This window comes from Heteronotia binoei, chromosome 10, assembly GCF_032191835.1.
Source record: "Heteronotia binoei isolate CCM8104 ecotype False Entrance Well chromosome 10, APGP_CSIRO_Hbin_v1, whole genome shotgun sequence".
Classification (NCBI taxonomy): Eukaryota; Metazoa; Chordata; class Lepidosauria; order Squamata; family Gekkonidae; genus Heteronotia; species Heteronotia binoei.
Window position 1 is genome coordinate 37,300,368 of NC_083232.1, and position 20,108 is coordinate 37,320,475.

The 20,108-nt window shown below is 41.8% G+C and overlaps 1 protein-coding gene across 1 annotated transcript in view; it reads right to left on the reverse strand.

Annotated features, from left to right (window-relative positions):
• Positions 1–19,353, reverse strand: part of LOC132578420 (macrophage mannose receptor 1-like) — a 79,725-nt gene extending 60,372 nt beyond the window's left edge. The window contains exons 1-6 of the mRNA XM_060248413.1: positions 19,251–19,353; positions 12,449–12,850; positions 11,137–11,310; positions 7,510–7,674; positions 4,070–4,183; positions 2,668–2,814 (exon numbers count right to left, since the gene is read on the reverse strand). Coding sequence (XP_060104396.1) covers positions 2,668–2,814; positions 4,070–4,183; positions 7,510–7,674; positions 11,137–11,310; positions 12,449–12,850; positions 19,251–19,311 — 1,063 coding nt within the window. The 5' untranslated portion in view covers positions 19,312–19,353. The remainder of the gene's footprint in view (positions 1–2,667; positions 2,815–4,069; positions 4,184–7,509; positions 7,675–11,136; positions 11,311–12,448; positions 12,851–19,250) is intronic.
• Positions 19,354–20,108: the final 755 nt, after the last annotated feature.

Consider the following 20,108-nt stretch of genomic DNA (forward strand, 5'->3'; position numbering starts at 1 on the left):
ATTACCTATGTGCAAGCAATCAAGGGTTAAAAAATAGCCCCCTCAAAGGTGTTAGTTCAGTACAGGCATATGCTCTGTACCACCTGCTGAGAACCCATTGCTCATTTATGTACGTTAGTCTGATTCTTCGGTGGAATGTTAATGAACCAACTTTATTATGTGCAGGGTTACAACCATGGCACAATGTGGTTGTATTTAATGCAATGATCAGAAATCTGGTGCATCAGCATGAAACTGCTCCACGCCATGCATAGTAAACTGCAATTATATTGGTCATGTCATTAAAGAAAAATGCATAAAAAACAATATATAAATGGATATAGGAAACACCTGGGCATCTTTGCAAAGATAGTTCATGACAGGAATCATGACAAAGCATGACAGGAAACTGACAAAGCATGACAGAGAGGGATATTTACCAAACTATACTCTTAAAATGAAATGACTTTTCCTGTGCCACACAGCTGACTTCTGGTGAGCCCCGTAGGGTTTCCAAGACAGGAGACTAACAGAGGTTTTTGGCTCTGCCTGCCTACATGTCTCAGTCCCCCAATCCCAGTCCCCCGACCCCTTAAAGCCAAGAAAGAATGGCACTTTCAGTGCGTATTGCCCAGGCAACAGAACCCCATGCACCGGGCCTGGGGGGGAGAAAGAAAGAAAGAAAAAGAGAGAGAGAGAGAGAGAGAGAGAGAAAGAAAGAAAGAAAGAAAGAAAGAAAGAAAGAAAGAAAGAAAGAAAGAAAGAAAGAAAGAAAGAAAGAAAGAAAGAAAGAAAGAAAGAAAGAGAAATTATAGCACGAAGGCAGCCATCTTGCTGACAATAGGCCAACTGAGAAGGTGTGTTGGGCTCCCCTTAGGCTGAAATGAATTTCAGCATTTCAGAAACCATTCTGGAAAGGAATGCCAGGACCATTGACAAAATGGTGAGCAGTCAGCAGAAGGAATCAGTCCTTTGCATCTCTTGATGATTTGGAATAACATGAGCATCAATTCAGGGGCAGTCCATACAGGGGGCTTTAACCAGTCTCAATTTGCAGAAAAACCTCTACCCACAATCCCAAAGAAGCAAGCGCCAACAAAGCAGATGAGGAGGTGAACCACCAGTGATTCACTAGAGCAGCAAACTCCCTGGGCTTAATTCAGAATTGGGACCAGCTGTTTTCCTATCCAATTGGAAAACAGATCATTTTTTTCCCTCAGTCCCATTGGAATTACATTGTTTATTATTGTTGTTTATTTGATTAATGTATATACTGCTGTGCTACATTTGAGGGAGTCTACAATTCAAAATGACATGGATGAGAGCACAACATGGAAAAGTGACTGGCCAAAATGATCTTCCAGTCACCCCATGAATTCCAACATGGAAAAGTGACTGGCCAAAATGATCTTCCAGTCACCCCATGAATTCCAGCATCTCCCCTACGTTATCCTGTGAACTACAATGCTCTTTGGCTGGCTGATGTGTTGATAGAAGTCACATCCACACTGAACACTTACTCTCTGTTTTCTCTGTTACTGATTTGCTTCCAGCTAAAGCACTTTCAGAAGTTACTTCCAAACTAATAGCTTTCCTCTCCCCTCTCCCATTGTTTCTAAATTGTCCAGCTGATTTTTCCTTTGCACAGTGGATCTGGTGAAGGATTGCATTTGTGCTATGTCAGCATTTTCACCTCGGAGATGGTAATGTGCCACTCCGCTCCCTTCTTTTCTTTTGCAGATGGGCTGTGTCAACAGGGGATTACACAAGATGGTGTTGCCAAGGTAACAAAGTGTTTCACCTTTCTAGGCTGGAGGTTGCATTTTTAAACAGCCCAGCCTGTCTTTTTTAAAAAAACAAGCAAACCTATGAAGGCTTACTGAGATCCCTATTAAGCAGGAGAAGGGAGGAGGAATCTCTACTCTATCTTACATGAACATACTCTCCTTAACTTGTCTCACCTTCCAGGCCTCTAATCCCTGGCTATGGGAAAACACCTCCCCACCCCCTGCTCCTTGGATTGAAATTCAGTGCTGCAATAGCTGGGATCCTGTTTTATTCCCCCATGGTGCAGAGTGTTAAAGCTGCAGTACTGCAGTCCTAAACTCTGCTCACGACCTGAGTTCGCTCCCCGGCGGAAGCTGGGTTTTCAGGTAGCTGGCTCGAGGTTGACTCAGCCTTCCATTCTTTCGAGGTCAGTAAAATGAGTACCCAGCTTGCTGGGAGGAAAGTGTAGATGACTGGGGAAAGCAATGGCAAACCACCCCGTAAAAAGTCTGCCATGAAAACGTTGTGAAAGCAATGTCACCCCAGAGTTGGAAACGACTAGTGCTTGCACAGGGGACCTTTCCTTTCCTTGCTGCCCCAGAGTGTGTGAATGAAAGAGACAGAAAAGTCTGAAGCTGAGTCCTCCTCCCTCCTCCTGATTAATAACTAATCTTTTGTCTTTTCGGGGTCCTTAGCAGTCAGTTTAAAAAGGAGGAAAAATGAATGTTAGTAATAGCTAAGCATACCATTCTGCTATAAGGCAAGACAGCCCCCAACCCCTAATTTTGTAAACATCTGCTACAGTGGAATATCAATAGTGTCACGAGCTCCTCCCTCTCCCCCTCCCCCCCCTCAAATGGCACAGTCCTTTTATTCTTATTGCCCCACTGGCAAGTTTTTAAATTGTATTCGCTTGCTTACCTGAAGAAATAGTGAATGAATCCAGAGAGGAATTTCCTTTTTTACAGATATAACCAAGTTTCTTGTTACATTCTTGGCTTTCCCATTTGGCACGTTTGAAAGGATTAAGTGTTCCACAGGATTTTCCTGGCTCTGGGGAAGGGCTTCCTTCAAGGAATGGGTACAAGTAAGAAGAATATTCACATGCCTTTATTGTCAAATAATAGCCTTTACTAAAGAATTATTTATTAGCCAATGAGGACATTCAAGGTATTTGCTATATAATTTCAGTTCATTCAACACATCAGCAAAATGACCCAAGTGGCTATTTTATTTATGGTGAAATAGCCAGCTAAGCATATCACCTAAAATCACTAACAGGAAGACATTGGGTCCTTGATTTTGTGGTGAGCACATGAACGGTGGAGTCATCATCACAAGCAATGTATTGTTTGATTTAAAAGTGATGCCTAGCATGTATCCCTGTGGCATTGCCACAAAAGGTGATGAACAAATAAAATATTTGCATTACCCAAGGATGGGTGCACAACTTGTAATCCACTAAATCAAAGACAACCTGCCAGCTACATTCAGTGGCTTTCTGGTGATTTGTTATCATCCAAACTATAAATGGGGCAAGAATTCTAGAATGCCAGATGTGGTTTTGGCCCTAAAACGTAGCCATGATGAACAGCTGGGCTTTTTTTGAGAAGGAATGCTATTCAGGTTGGCTTGGCATCGGGGTGTGTGGCCTAATATGCAAATGAGTTCCTGCTGGGCTTTTTCTTTTAAAAAAGGCCCTGGAGAACAGTACAATATGGAAGGGGACCACTGGATTTTGGGGAAAAGGAGGCTTAATGCTCCCTTCTGTGCTGTCAAAAATGGAACTTCCCATTTCCAGAAGCTTTAAGCTCATGGAGGAAAATAGAAATACCCATGTTTCAGTCCTTTGAGGGCTTAAAGCGACTGGGGCTAAGGGGAGCAACTCACATAGCCCCCCTTCCTGTGCTACTACTGCTTTTTATATGTTTTGAATTTTGAGTACAGAATTCCACTGTCATTTCTGGCTTGGATCTAAGCACTGTTTGTGGCTGCTGCCTTGGGCAAGTGCTAATGCAAAGCACACGGCTGAAATAAGGTGTGTGCTTGGATCAATGGGTTAAATGCTATAGACCTGCTGTAGGGGAAATGAAATTTCCAAATCATTTTGCGTGCTGGAGTATCAAAACAAAACTTGAATTTCAAGAAGGGTATGTTGAAGGGAAGCATTGCAAGTTGCACTATCAATGGAGAAAAGTATTTTGAAAGACTTCTTTTGTACAATAGATATATTTAAAATAAATCAACAAAAAGAGAAAGACATCATATACCCAAATGCATGAGAACAATATACTACAGGCAAAATACCTATATTAACACTTACCTGGGGCCCAATTTAAGAATCTGAAAGCATGGCCACCACTCCACTGCCACCCACTATCAAAGTCCAAACTGTTAAGACCAAACCAGAGTTCAGTAGTCAACTTTGATGTCAATCCTAGGTAAGAATGCAATGCACAGTAAATGGTCATTTTCAGGAACAGACTCCACAGAGAGCTGCAACAATTACAGAATACTGGACAGGGCTAAGTAAACAAAAACACAGGAGCAGAAGAGAATGTCTGTTGGGAGTGTTTCCCATTCCTACAACACCATGATGCATAGGAATGGACTCAAACTGGGGAAATGTGGTTTAGTTTGTGGTTCATGCCATGCTCGGTTTGTGAATCACCAACCATCATAAACTTTTAGGGGCCAAACAAACTGGTTTGGTTCATGAGGTTTGTGATTCAGTTTAAATGTCCCCCACCCCCAGCATGCTAGAGACATCAAACTTGCAGGGGATCTCATGCTGACTCTCCTCTACCTGCCCTCCAAGTTTGGTGAGGGTTGAATTTATGGGGCCTGGCCACCTCTCATTTCCCCAGAGAGCAGTTTTCTGGGAGCACCTTCTTTTTTTTGAGGGGGGGGCATAACTTGAACTCCATAAATTCAATCCTCCCCAGATTTGGCAGATAGGTAGAAGAGAGTCAGCCAAGGATCTCTTGCAAGTTTGGTGTCTCTGGCTTTCACATAATCTGTTCTATACATCCCTGAACCTCCTGAACCTGCACCTGTCAAAATGACTGCATATTAACGGTGATACAAAATTTCCTTTTTGGAGCATCCATTGATGTCATAGGAGGTCTGTGTTGTTATTGAATCCTGCAAAGCAACTTCCAGGTCTACCTGTTCTGTTATTCATGCTCCTACATAGCATGAAAACAGTCAGGTTCCAGAGTTCCTTAGTGTATTAAGAGGAGAAATTTTTTTCTTCCCATATTCTCATTTTCATGGGCTGCATTTGATATCCAACATGGGGAAACACTTGAAAGTAGAACAAGGGTAAGAAATGGAAACAGACTTGAAGCTGTACCAACAAAGGTTATATATATGTGGAAGGCGTACTGTGGTTAGCATGTTGGAATTTCTATTTCATACCAGTTTTCCAGTCAGTTCAAAGCAGTTTCCAATGAAAGAAAAATCACAATATCAAATAGCAATCTCAAAATCAAAGCAACCATAAACACAGACTTCGAGAACTGAACCTAAATCAGACAAATCACCAAAAGGGCCCCTCCTAATGGCTCTGTTTTGCAGACTTTCCTAATGAAGAGGAATAATTATACAGAAATCACCTCACTGGACAACTGTTTTCACAAGCACTAAAGCAATTGGAACATGGTCTTGGCTCATTTGGTTGGTTCTTCATTGTGATCTCAGAAATACAGCTGTTTTACTACTACCGACTCTGTTAATGCTTTCTGGCATACTAGAAATATTATGCAGATGATATAACTGGATACACTAGTCCTTCACCCCACGGGATCAGATCAAAGATCTGCCTCACCAGTATCTTGTTTTTCATAGTGGCCCATCAAATGCCTCCAGGTATGAAGTAGTGAATTTCCCTTGCTAATGCCTCATAGAAATTAGTGTTTGGATAAAATATCTGAACATGGCAGGTTCATCAACTTTTCATGACTTACCTCAGGAAAAGGAACTTCCAAAGCAATAACAACTACAACAAATGTGGAGGCTTCAGCCTTAGTATTTCTAATCTTAGAAATTAAGCACTGAAAACACCAATATTAATTTGATCAGTGTTGATAATATTAATGTGATACTATTAATATTAACTGGTTTGGCCAGTACCAGCATTGAAATGTCAATACTGGTGATATTTATTAAAGGGATTTAAGAAATATTTTCAGTGAATTAAAGTGATTGCTGAGCATATGCAGAATGCTGATAAAACCAGGCATCATTTCTTCAGGTTTACAATCACTTTTTGCTACTGGCCTAAGTTCAGATTTCATAGAATCATAGTGTTGGAAGGAACCTCCACAGTCATCTAGTCCAACCCCCGGCACATGCAGGAAATTTACGAATACTCCCCCCCCCCCCATGATACCTGCTCCACACCCAGATGATGGCATCACTGCTGTGAAAACATTGTGCATAAAACATGATTCACTCAGATGAGTTGAACATTGTGAGGCAAAGCACTCTAATTTCCCTCAAGGGTTAATGTGAACATTAGAAGGCTCTGCTGACAGGTGTTCATGATTTGAAGCTTCCTGCAACTGCCATAATTATCTCCTTCAAAGCCAGCAGGAAACTAGCAACTAGGCCCAATCATGAGAACCTAAGCTCAGTGGTGTAACTGGATGGGAGGGGGGAATTAGGAGCAGGTGCCAACATTCTCTTCAAAGTTCCTCAGAAGTAGATCACTTATTGGACTGGAGAGACCACCTCATGACATAGGGTACAAAGCAGGGGTGTTTTTTTTTTCTTTGTAGGAATGCAGTTCCGGCTGGTTTAGCATCAGGGGCTATAGCCTAATGTGCAAATAAGTTCCTGCTGGGCTTTTTCTACATAAAAGCCCTATGTGAAACAATGCTGATGTCAGGGGGTGTGGCCTAATATGCAAATTAGTTCTTGCTGGGCTTTTTCTACCAAAGAAAAAGCTGTGGTACAAAGCTGTAATAAGGGTATAGGCTATAAATGGTTATGCTAATACCATGCTAGTATGCTTTGATATGTAATGCTTCATCATGATGGATTGCAACATATAAAATGCCTTTATGCTACTGCTTGGAGTTTATGCTGCAAGAAGATTTGTACACTCAGGTATACAATGTATTAGATAGAAAAGTTAACTTTGTTTTCTTGTTACTAATCTGTTGAAATTGCACTGTGTTGTGAATTCTTTTAAACTGTTTAATAAAACTTTATTTTTAAAAGGGCTGGTCTTTTTGTGTGCATCCAACATTGTGGGGCCCACAGGTCTGGGAAATTGTTCAGGGGCTCCACATGGGGAGCTAGGAGCAAAAACCCAAAGGAAATTGGGCTTGGGTCTCTGACAGACATGCATTGTGCAGGACCGGATCAACATGTTTTTTAAGGGGTGGGGGCAAATTTAAAAATGGTGACCCCTTATGGGTCCATTCTATCTTATGGTCCCATATGTTTTACTGAATTGATTGTTTTTATGATGTTGTAAGCCGCCCTGAGTCCGCTTGCGGAGAGGGCGGGATATAAATGTAAATAAATAAATAAATAGAATAGAATAGAATGGAATGGACTCCATACCCAATTTGGCGTGGCCTCCCTCCGGTGGTGCCCAGGGCAAGCACCCCCCCCCCTTCCCTAGATCCAGCCCTGGCATTGTGTTCATGATGGTACTGATAGCTCTATGGAATGTCCCACATATATTCAAAAACTTCTCTTAGTTTTTCATTACATGAAATTCAAGAAAATATTTACACATTGGTAATTTACCTGCCAGATACATTTGCTCATGTAACTCCGTGATGCACAGCAATTCTGCACTTTGCTGCTGACAACTTTTCCTTGCTTGGTACCAAGTAAGAGCAGATTCTGAATTTATCTGGTACTGTACCCCAGACAAAGGGTCTGTATCCCACAAGCGGTCAATTAAATTAGCTGGAGGGAGAACCAAAAAACATTTCTACCATTCATTATGACAAGACCAAAGAAAATGAAAGATCAGTTGTGCAGACTGTAATCCACCCTGAGCCCATTTACAGAAAAGGGTGGAAAATAAGTCTGCTAAATAAATAAAACTACTAGCCTGAAATGTCATACATGTTGGAGTAAGTGATGTTTGGTGTACAAAAGGATAGAAAAGAAGAGAAGAAGAATCCTGCAGAGGGCAGAAGGCTAGTTTAGGATAGTGAGGTCAGCACCTCCCCCCCATGTGTCGTTTGTTGTCTGTCTCTCAGAGCAATATTCTCCTTCTTGTAAGTTCCACATAACACAACTCTCACAGTAGCTAAGAATCTATCTGTCTTTACTCTTTACTATCAAATGTTAGTTCTTGAAAAAAGCTTTCTCTACACTTTAATCAGCTTATGTGCTTTTTTTGTGCAATCACTCTCCCAACAATACATGCTTATTTCTCAGATGAGTACCAAGAAATGCACCAAATGAGCTTTCATTAAGCCTCCCAGCACAGGAGCTGTATTAACAGCATTTAAACCATGTGATAGTTTCTCTCCCAGATTCTATCAGGAAAAATGGGTAGTAGTCTTTATCTAAACAATTGTAGTATTATTTGTTAACTAGCTGACCCACAACCAACCTTCTAAGTCCATTGATTTAGAAGGGCAACCTGCTTGGACTTTCATGGTAATAGCACAATTCTGTGCAGTTACTCCAGTCTAAGTCCATAAAAACCCTTTCATTTCCAGGGCTGGACCCCCACAAAGAGTATTGCTAGAGACACACAAAAGACCTGGACCTCTGGTATTCATGAAGGAGAAATTCAAAAAGAAAATATGGCCTGCCAATAACAACTTACATATATATGCCTGATGGAAATTTATTTAAAAAATCAATTGTTCTTTGGATGATGCTTAGGGATGGGCATGAACTGGCTCACAAACTAAAGTTCATCATTAATTTTGGCTGGTTAGTGGTTTGGGAAGCAGTGTTAGTGGAAGGGTAACTGGCACGAACATTCCATGGACTTTGATGCTGTTTGTGGCGGTTTGTAAATGGATACATTTGCAGACATATTATCTCTGCTCAATTAAACTGTTTAGAAACATCAACTGGGTGTGAGTGTGTGGAATTCTTCAGCCTTGGACAAACCAATAGGAGCCCTCTAAAGCTTAACAGGTGCTGCTGGATGCCAATAACAGAGTTCCCATTCTGCTCTATGGGATCAGAATGCTTTACATGACCTCAGCTCTACAGCCTCTCCTTTGTTGGCTCTGTCAAGGCCATGATGGGAGAACAGCTGGCTCTAGTGTGGAGACCAGTGCCTGGTCCAGCTGTCAAATCAGAGGAATGACTCTGAAGAACTGAGCCTTGACCATCAACCACTGCATCCAGTGAAAGGCTAGGCAAGTGACTGCTTTCTGGGCCATCCACATAGCCTTTCTGGCCTCTTGGAGGGTTGCCCACCTTGATGTCCCACTCACACAGCCCGAGTGCAGGGAGCCTTTCTTGGAGAGGCCTCCTGCTCTGCCTCCACTTCTCCCTGCTGAGAGGGAGTGGGCCTTTTCTTCCTCCCACTGGCCACAACTCTTTCTTGGGGTGGCAACATCATTGGGTGCCTGTGGAGGATGGAGAACAAGTGCTGGGGATTTACACCTTTCTGGACATGGGTGTGGCACATCTGGCACTCTATCACACAGGGAAGGGTGAAAAAATGTTTCCAAACTGTGGGCTCCCCCTTCCCCCAGAATCACAGTTGTCCTCCTCTCCAAAGAGTGTTAGCAACTGCTGGTGTCTCTGGGCAGTGCTAACAATTCTAACAATTCTTCTGACTCCCCCTTCCCCCAGAATCACAGTTGTCCTCCTCTCCAAAGAGTGTTAGCAACTGCTGGTGTCTCTGGGCAGTGCTAACAATTCTTCTGACTCTGTGGAGTGCCCCAGGAAAAGATCAGGAAAAGAAGGCTCTGAGACCCTTGGTGATGCCCTGCTAGGGCCAGGCTCCAGTGGTTGGACAGGATGGGTTTGGTGACAGGGGCTTATGGTACACAGTGGGTAGAGGACTTCGTCTCCCAAACAGTAAGTCCCCTTTGTACCCACTTTCACTCTCACAGCACACAGAGGTGTTCAGGGATCTGAAGCAAGCAGAGGAGTGGTTTTTAACACTTTATACTGCATAAACCATATTTTATAGTGCTAAGAGAAATCTTGAGAGCTTGCTTCAAAAGCCACTCCTTTGCTTGCCTCAAATGCCACTCCTCTGCTTCCCTTGATCATGTAGTGTGGCTAGGGTGCCTGCCAAATTGTTGTAGGGCTCCATTGGAGAGTTCCTGTCAGAACTCTGGGGATGTTTGCCTGTCATTCAGAACCTCCATTTGGAAAGGGCTGTGAGCATAGGAGGGATGCATGACTTGCTTCTAGTCAAGTTTGACTGCTTTCAGTATCTCACTGGGGAGGGAGGTTCTGCCCAGGTGAAGTTTTCCTGAGTTTGGTGTCACTGCCTTATTCCTGACCTGTTCCATAGATTCCTGTAACCTCAGGTGTCTTTTCCAGAAAGAGCACTTGGGAGACCTTTGGGGGGTCCTGTAACTAGGATGCAATCTCCAAGATGTAGAACATGGAGAGATTGAGGAGGAGCAGGCAGCAAGTGAGGTTTCGCATGTATTTGGTGTGGTGCAGGGGGCCCATTCTATACACTTTTGAACCTGCACCCGACATTTTGCCCAAAAGCACTTCCGGGGAGCACCTTATTGGGGGCCCTATCTCCAATCTGCACATAATTTGGAAGGAGTATAGAAGAGGATTACAGGGAAGTCCCATGTAATTTTCATGCTCCTAGTTTGCATAATGTCTATTCTATACCTCCTGAACCTGTGCCTGTTATTGCCCCCAGAAAGCACTTTCCTGGGAGCATCTTCTTTGGGGGGCTGTAACTCGAACACCATAAATGCAATCCTTGCCAAACCTGGAGGGTAGGTAGAGGAGAGTTGTCCAGAGATTCCTGCCAAGTTTAGTGTTTCTAGCATGTTGGGGGCCGTTTTGTCACATCATAAACCTCACAACCTGGACTGGTTCATTTAGCATCAAAAAGCTCATGATGGATCATGAACCAGGAAAACCATGAACTATGAATCAGGTCATGCCCATTCCTAATGATGTTAGTGTATAATGTGCAACAGGCAAGTGTCAGTAGGTCAGCAATCTATTCCATGTGTCCCTGTGTTAGATCTTTCAGTCTAAAAAATATGTGCCTGCTTCCCCAAGTTTATTATATTGCTAGATATAATTAATATGGTTGGTAATATGGTTGATGCAGCTGTCATGCAGATACCTGGAGAGGTGGGAAAATGTAATTAATTAGTAGCAATGGAAGATAATTTTCAAAACTAGTCCTATATGACATAATATGATTCTATAAACTATTTTTTTACATCCTGAAAAGCTTACATTTTAGTGGACAAAATCCATAAAGCTTTTCTACATCAAAGTTTCTTGTGGTTGAACACCAGAGCAAGCCATCGGACCTGCCTTCCTTTGTACAATCAGCATACCATTTTCCAAGAAACTGGAATGGGAATATACACGGTGCCCCTTTGCCATTTCCTTTCAAGGTAAATGTATCTGAAGAAAGAAGGAACATTTTTTAAAACAGCTAAAATAAACACAGAATCTTCCACCTTGTTGTTGTTGATGATGTTGTTGTTGCTGTTGATAAAAACTTCTGTCTTAAAAAATGAGATAAGGCTTTGAAGCACAAATCAAGCATCTGAAAATCTGCCCCTGAACCACAACCACTCTTCATTTGCATGTGTCACTCAATTTACACTGAATGCAATTTATGGGATCTTACACTCATACAAATAGATGTTGCAGCCAAGTCATGCTTTATCCCAGCAATCCCAATGTGGAGTATGTGGGAGCCATGGCTCTTGCCACTTGGCTTCTTGACTTGTGTGAGACTGTGTAGTAGGGAAATCAAAGCATCTTTAATGAAATAGAGCAAAAGAAGGCTTCAGGTTACTCCTTACCAGCAGAATGATGGCTGAACCTATGCTGCCAGACTGGTCACACAGCTGTGCACCCTCGCCTTGCCACAGGCTCCCCACCCAGGCTGGAGAATTACCATCCTCAATTTCCCACCTCTAGAGAAATTGAAGATGGTGAGAAAAAATGACCTCCATGCTTGTGAATTTGATTAAGACCATAGACACAGGGAGGCAGCCTATAATATCACCCAAAAATGACATTGTATACTCCCCAAACTACACTGTCCCCAATATCTCCTAGCATTTACTGAGGCAGTATTGGGGACCAGTATTGGGGGACCTTGGCCACAGAAACACATCTTTTGAGCTTGGGAACCTCTCCTTGTAGCTAAGCAGGGAGTAAAACTTTTTCTTTTGGAAACTGAAACTAAACACCATATCCAAAGCAAACAGCTGATCTCACCCCCATACAGCAGCCATTTTGTAATTTGTCCTATTTCATGATAACCATTTTGTGGTTGTGCCTACCCTACTACCCTTTCTCAAAATTACAAAACAGCTGACTTGCTCAATAAGGTTGGCTACCTCTGCTGAAAGTACTTGTGGGTTATTCTGAGAAAGATGTAGATGTAAATGACCATTTTATCACACAAATGTATTTGAGGTGAAGCAAAATTTCCCTTACCACCAGGCAATGCAGACTCCAAGATGAGGCTTTGTTTTCCTGCCTCATACAATATTAGAACTAATAAGAACAGTAAACAAGTATTTACCTTCATAGCCCCGGGAGCACAAATCATCTGTTGTTCCATAAACCTTCCACCGACTCCAGAGGCCTGATCCCTTGAACAGCATAATATTTTTTTCATTTCTGTTTCCATAGTTGAAGTACAGATCTGCTCCTTGGATGGCAAAAAGTGTGTCATTTCTGCATTCCCATTTTTGTAACTCGCTAGTTGAATCACACGGATACAGGGCAATTGGTGTCCAGTCTACCTTTAAAGTCACTCCAAAACATAGCTTCAGAGAAACACTCATTAACTGATGACTGGAAATCCATCTGAATTTTTGTGCTTCGTTTGCATGGTCACAGGTGCTGGTAGTGACAAAGTTTGAAGAGCGTGCATTTACACAAACTTTGTGGTCTTCATTAAATATTAAAAATGTACTTGTATCTGTGGATGTGAAAGGTAAATATAATCTGTGATAACACCCCAAAGCCATGCAATACCTTTAGGACCAACTGAAATAATACCTCACAGTGTACAAAGTTTCAAGTTCTCTTAATCAAGCTAGATGTTAAACAGGAGCCATGGTAATTTTAACAGAAACTCCATATTTAGAGAAAACAACCTCCTGAATACTGTGTGGAGAACAGGGCTGTCAAGCTCCCTGGTGGGGCGGGGGTTCTCCCACTTTGGGGGTCTCCAACCAGCCAGCCCACAGTGGGCCAGTGGGGGGATCCCTTCCCGACATTGCTGGTTCAATGACATCACTTGTAAGTAACATCATCATGCCGGTGATGTCACGTGCCAGTTGCTCTAGGAGTTTCCGGGAAGCTCTAGAGTTTTCCTCCCAAATTGCTAGAGAATCCGGGAAAACCATAGAGTTTTTCCAGAAGCTCCTAGAGCAGCCAGCACATGACATCACCAGTGCAATGGCATCACTTATGAATGATGTCATCATGCTGTACATGTCCCCCGCCGGAGGCTGCGGAGGACTTGGCAACCCTAGTGGAGAATGCAGCAAAGGGAAGCATTGGTCTCTGTTCTCAACTTGTAGGCTTTCTGGGGACACCTGGTTGACAACTGTGTAAAGCTAGTTGCTGGACTAGATAGACTACAGGACTGATCCAGTATGGCTGCTCTTTTTGTTGTTATGCCAAGTCATTTGCATAAAAGGTAGCAATTTTGTAGTATAAAACCTGTAGGAAGACTGAGCACACTCATTCTTCACTCCTTTCAGAACAGTCCATCCAAGGCAAGGCAAGATTATATCCATTTTGTCTTCAAAAGCATAAGATATAGACACTTTTGGAAAAGTTTGCAACATTTGTTTTGAATATATGGGAGCATCTAGACAAACACATGGAACCTATGTACTATCCTATGTGTTAAAACAGTTATGGCCTGGCTCATGGAACTTTTACTTTGCCACTGTGGGATCAGCTTGACAAATTGTTCCGAACTATAGAATTAAGCACATCTCAAAATACAAAAAAGTTCAATTACTTCCTAGAATAGCAGAAATATGGTGGGAAAGAAAACCAAGGTGAGAATACAGCTTTAAGCACTCAAATTACAAGCAAAAAACACTGGGTTTGTATTATAAACATTTCATCTCATAACAAGCCACACTGCATTTTATTGGTATTGTTGACATGTCAGTGGGTAACTGTCCTGAAGAAGGATAACCTGGAAATGCATGTTCTTCTATTTCAATGAAAAAGCTGACTTAGACTTATCTCATCCATTCTCTGGCTTCCTTCTCATGTCCCTCTTGGCTTCCAGCCCATTAGTGAATAACAGAAATCTGATGAGCACTGGAGACAAATACTTGCTGTTTGCCAGTCAGTTTTCCTTGTGCACAATACAAGGAAATGTACAATTATCAACAATGGTGATAAAGCCTTTTATTACATTGTTGTACTAACAATTTGTCCAGATTTCTGTAAACTAGTTTATGCAGTGCTTGCAATTTTCCTAAATATTTATGAGACAACAAGTCATTAGGTAAAAAGACGATTCAAGACAGAACAGTGAAAATGTCTCTGAAGTTGAAAGATCTTATTTTGAGAAAGCCAATCTCTTGATGATGCACAGGCAGCCTAGAAAGTTGTTCACCATGATCCTTCTTCCCATTGGGAACTAGTAATGATAAAAGTTTAGTTCAACTCCGTAGTAAAATTCCTTATAAGAAGCATACACATTGTGCAGGCCTATGTCTTTTTACTTGGAAAAAGATCAGGACCTCCTATCCAATCTTATCTCTCTCCATATTGGATCCAAATGTGCACCCACCAACCAGAGCAGATGGTGTTAGAACCAAGAACTAGTGTTGTAGTTGTTTTAGGTCTCAGATATAAAGATCATCCATCACCTGTAAAATGCAAAATGCAACCTCATGCTGCTGAATTTGCTTCTTGGCTATGCAGAGAAGAAGGAAGAAGTTTAAATCTTCAAAACAGGTTTTTGAAAGACATGGTTTGTCTTCCTTCAAAATTTAACACAGTCCAGAAACCACTTTCCCATAGTAAAATGGAGTGTGAGCTGAAGTGTTTCTTCACATTGATAATGGTACATTTTTATACCTGTTTCCTGAAATGCATAATAGGATGTCTTTCTTATACCACCTCAATAGTTTGCCAAAGTGTAAGACTTTTTCCTTCACTCACTTGAACAGCCCTTGGAGGGGAAGAGAAGAAATTTGCACTAAGGTCGAGAGGCATACATTAAGACAAGATGGGGGAATCCAAATAGCAGGAGACCCATGACAGGAGAAAAAGGAAACTGGTAGAGTTGCTAGCTCTGGATTAGAAATATCTGGAGATTTGTGGGGAGAGGAGTAGGGTTTAGAGAGGCAATAGACCTCAGCAGGGTACACTGCACTCCAAAGTAGTCATTTTCTCCAGGGAAACTGATCTGGGTCATCTGGAGATCACTTGTAATAGTGGGAGATCTCCAGGTGCCACCTGAAGGTTGGCAGCCCTAGGAATAGAACAGGTTATAAGTCAGTGGGTTTTCTCAGTGGTCCAATATATATGTAAGCAAAGACAATAATGATCAGGACAGCTCTACTGTGAAGTTCCCTTTTGCTTGTTAGTCAATAACAGGTGGTACTCAGTCAGGTTCTTTCTCTTAGGCACACACCACATTAACAGGTGTGGTAAAAACTATATCCCCTTATTAGCAAGGAGAAACAGTGATGGGAGCAATTGGTATCAAATAAGAGAGCCCAGACAGTCTATGATTCAGGCAAACAGAACTCACAAGAAGGGACTGCACCCAATATTTGCTTGTAAACTAACACAAGCAAATATTAGAAGGGGGAGGAGCAGACAGTTCCATTGCAATGTACACACTAAATATAGCACATCTAGCAATGGGAAGGGATACCTTTTCACCTTCCAGCTCTTTATACTCATTGATATGGTCTGCTTTCAGGCATATGACTGCCTCAAATTACCCTACAATATCCAACTCTTCCTTTGTTCAGCCCAGCAAAAAGCCAGGCTTGGAAATACAGTAGAAACTGGAAACACAATTTATATGAAAAGCCATTCAGCCACATCACATAAGTGATGGGATGGTGATGAGAGAGCATGGAAGAGATTAATGCCTTTGTCTAACACAGTACAAAGTCTAGAGCCTACAACATTCTTAACAGGAGCTATATGCCTCCCCCCCTTCAAAGAAGAGCAATAAACCTTGAGGGCACTGGGGTTTCAAGGCAATCCATTCGCCCCACTTTGTTCTGTCAGCCAGTAAAACAGAGTCATTTTATACTGCTCACATTGCCTCAAAGATAAATTTCTCCCCAAGACGCTTAAAGAAGTAGAACAGAGAAAACAGAAATCAAACCAATTAAAGAATTGGTTGTTGGCCATAAGGCACTAATTTCACCCTGAATGCATGCCTGAGGTTAGGATGTTCTGTACCTATGCATACCTATATATAAACAGAATTGCCTTGTATGAAGTGGGGTGCTTTTTTAACTTGTAGCAGGGCAGGCAGGGCTGGCCCTAAGCAAGGCTAACTTCTAGCACACACACCCCCACACACACTGATAACATCACCAAGTCACTTGGGGGGTACCCAGTGGGCACCCTAGGCAATCACCTAGTTTGTCTAGTGGCAGGGCCAACCCTGAGGGCAGGCATTCAGTGATGATGCTGAAGACCTGGTGGGCAATGACAGCTTCAGGGCACACTGGCCTAGAGTCTCTGAGGTAGTAGCACCTGTATGTGCAAGTGTTCCAGCCAAGGTTGTAGTGACTACATAAGGGCTGTGCCTCCAGTGAACTCTGTATGCACAGATGTTTGGCATGTTGCTCTATGAGTATCTTTCTGAGAACACTAAGAAAAGTATTAAAGAGTAAATGTGCATAGACCTCTGTGCATCCTTAACACAACAGCCTGTCTCCCTGCACAACACCATGTTTGCTACACTAGTAATAACCAGACCCGAGTTCCATAGCACAAAGGGAATTCCTAGAAGCTTACATTCAATGAACAGATGCACAAATTGTTGCATAAAGAATGCGGGACATTTGGACAGGTTCACTATTTTCTCAACAAAAAGAGGGTTAAAGAGGAGGAGGCTGAGTAGAAGACATGCTCTCTATTGCTTAATTTATATGAATAAAAAAGGAGCTTGATGTTGGTTGGGCAAATCAGAGCTTCTTCTCAGACAGGACTGGGTGTGTATGCTAGAAGGTTTCTTTTTTTTTTAGTTAGCTAAATAGCAGCTGACAAGTGACCATTGGAAAAAAGGAGGAGGGAAGGATACCTATAGGAGAGAGATACTGTCCTGAAAATATATGAAGTTTCATTTTAAAAAGCTGAGAGTAATAGGGGAGCGGGGAAGAAGGAATGTTCCATTCTGCCATTGGAAAGTTTAGTCTAGATCCACCTTCTGTTTACTTGAATTCAAAAAAATGTCTAGCCAATCCAGCTTGTGTAATCACTGTACCTAATACTTGGCCACTGTACCTAATACCAGTGGTTCTCTTTAAGTTGCTTACTAATAATGAAAAGCATCTGTCACAATGTAGCAGAATTGGAAGCTACATGATCCTTATTCTGCTAATATGTCATGACTATAAGGGACCAATAAGTGCCAAATCCTGGACTGTCTGCAAAGACACTTCACTGAGTATTTGTAAAGATTACACAAATTTCAAGAAGGTTTTACTAGAAAGGCCCAAACAACTGCACCTAGCTCATCATTTCTCATACCTTATCAACTCACAGTGCTGCTGTTCTGATTGATTTCCCTCCTTCCACCCTACCCCCTACTCCCAAGCCCTTTTCCTTCCTGGTGCATGCTACATGTTGGCATAGTCTCTTTTCAAAATGCAGGTGACAAGCTGCATATGTCCTGAGAATGTTTCTATCCTCTCATGCATTCCTGGAGATGACCAGACCCCACATAGAATCTGCCAGTCTTATTACAAAGTCAGGTCAGAGAGAGTAATTAGTTCTACAGTGCCACAGCTTATTTTAGTTATTTAAAGTATATATATATAAGAGAACATAAGAATATAAGAGAAGCCATGTTGGATCAGGCCAATGGCCCATCCATCCAACACTCTGTGTCACACAGTGGCACAAAATTTTATATATACACACACTGTGGCTAATAGCCACTGATGGACCTCTGCTCCATATTTTTATCTAAACCCCTCTTGAAGGTGGCTATGCTTGTGGCCACCACCACCTCCTGTGGCAGTGAATTCCACATGTTAATCACCCTTTGGGTGAAGAAGTACTTCCTTTTATCCGTTTTAACCTGTCTGCTCAGCAATTTCATCGAATGCCCACGAGTTTGCCTTTCTCCTGAACATGTCAAAAACTTCAGACCGTGACCCAGGTGCCAATCAATCTCACTCCTGAAAGGGTCTTTGCATCAGAGATAAGCAGTTTTCATACCAGTTAATAAATTCTAGACAGGGATGAACTGGAGTGAGAAGGGACTGAAAGAACTTTCAGTGTGAAGCAGTAGTCATTACCATAGATTCCCTTGGACAGCTGTTGGTGGCAATCCCCACCACTGCTTAACCCACATTGGAGGGGGAGCAGTGGCATCCTATTATATGCTGAGCTGGGATGGGGGTCTTTACTGAATGGCATCTTGCTGAGAAACCAGGAATCTGTAGCTGACCCTTAATGGTTACATGGGACAAACCTATGGGTGAACCTACAAATCCATATTTCTATTCCAAATAAGAGCATCTATAGCACTCAAAAATGATTTAAAAAAAAATCTAAACAGAGCATTTGATGTCTGCTGATTACTTTTATAACATTTTGTATTAAGCATGAGAAGAAAAAACACATGTATATATATATATATGCAACATCATCTTATCTTAATGCCAAGTCTCAATTTGAGATGCAGATTTTGCAGAATCCTAAAGATTAATAGTGCAATCTAGATATTAGTATTTAGGAGGCTTGCCCAGTCAGTTTGCATACCTATTGTGTCAACTTGATTACATATTTTGTATTACTATATACTTTCTATGTGCTGCTCTGCCATATGATAAATAAATAAATACAATGCAATCCTCACTAGAGCTACCCCCTTCTAAGTCCCCTTGGGATGCACTGTTAGTGATGAACTTGGGACCTAGTCTCACATTCACTGTCCTCCAAGCTGGTCAAGCAACAGAAGATCCCAAGTGTACTGTTTAAAATGAGTCACCATCTCCTTTTGATGACATTCATTGTACAATTCAAATCACTAACAATCTCATTGCAAGCTGGAAGGTACTTTCCTAAACACAGAAAGTAAATCAGAGTTGTAAATTCATTCTAATATCCATAATCTTGGCAACAATCAAACAGGGACTTACCCATGAGTGAAATAACGCCTGGCAGAACCAAAAGAAAAATCAGGATCAAAGGAAGAGTCATTATTAATGTATTACTAGTGTCTTCCCTTCCACCAGAATACAAAGGCTAAGGGGTTCTTTTTGTATCGGATCTTGTGAAGGCCCGAACGGAGGAAAGTTGTGCTCATTTCTGAGAACTGACAGTTCAGGAGTGCATTCTGGTCTGTTAGTGATAAGGAAACACCCTGCCAAGTGGGGTAGTTTGAAATAACAGGAATTCGCAGTTCAAGTTCTGCTTTCCTACGCTAATTTCACTACAAAGGGAAAAAGGAAGGAAGAACTTCCACATTACTGCAGGTGATAAGGTGATGAATGAGCATGGGTTTTTTCTTAGACTACCTCACAAATGAATGTGGGAAACAAATCAGTTACTGCACTGCCTCGAAGAAGACTTTTTGTTTTTGAAAAGTAGAGTAAAATTATGTTTTCTCTATGTTTTCATAGGTAGAACTGAAGATCTTTTAATTCATTCTATTCAAGCCTTTCCCATCTACCAAAGTACCCGCAGAATCTTACAAAAACCCCTGAACATTAAAGTGCAGCAGGAACAGCAATATAACTGCAATCATCAATTCAATGATAAAACCCTAAAAGAACAATAATAAATCCTAGACAACAGAACAAGCAACACCCGAGCCCAGTATCAAAACCAAGAAAACTAGCTCCAGCAACCTTCAAGGGATTTGAGCCTGGTTCTTTTTAAATCTAGTTTAAGTTACTAAGTACTATACCACACTGGGGTAACCTGGGACTATGACTGAAGAAGCCTTCACTCAGTGCCAGTTTGGTGTAATGGTTAAGAGCGGCAGCCTCTGATCT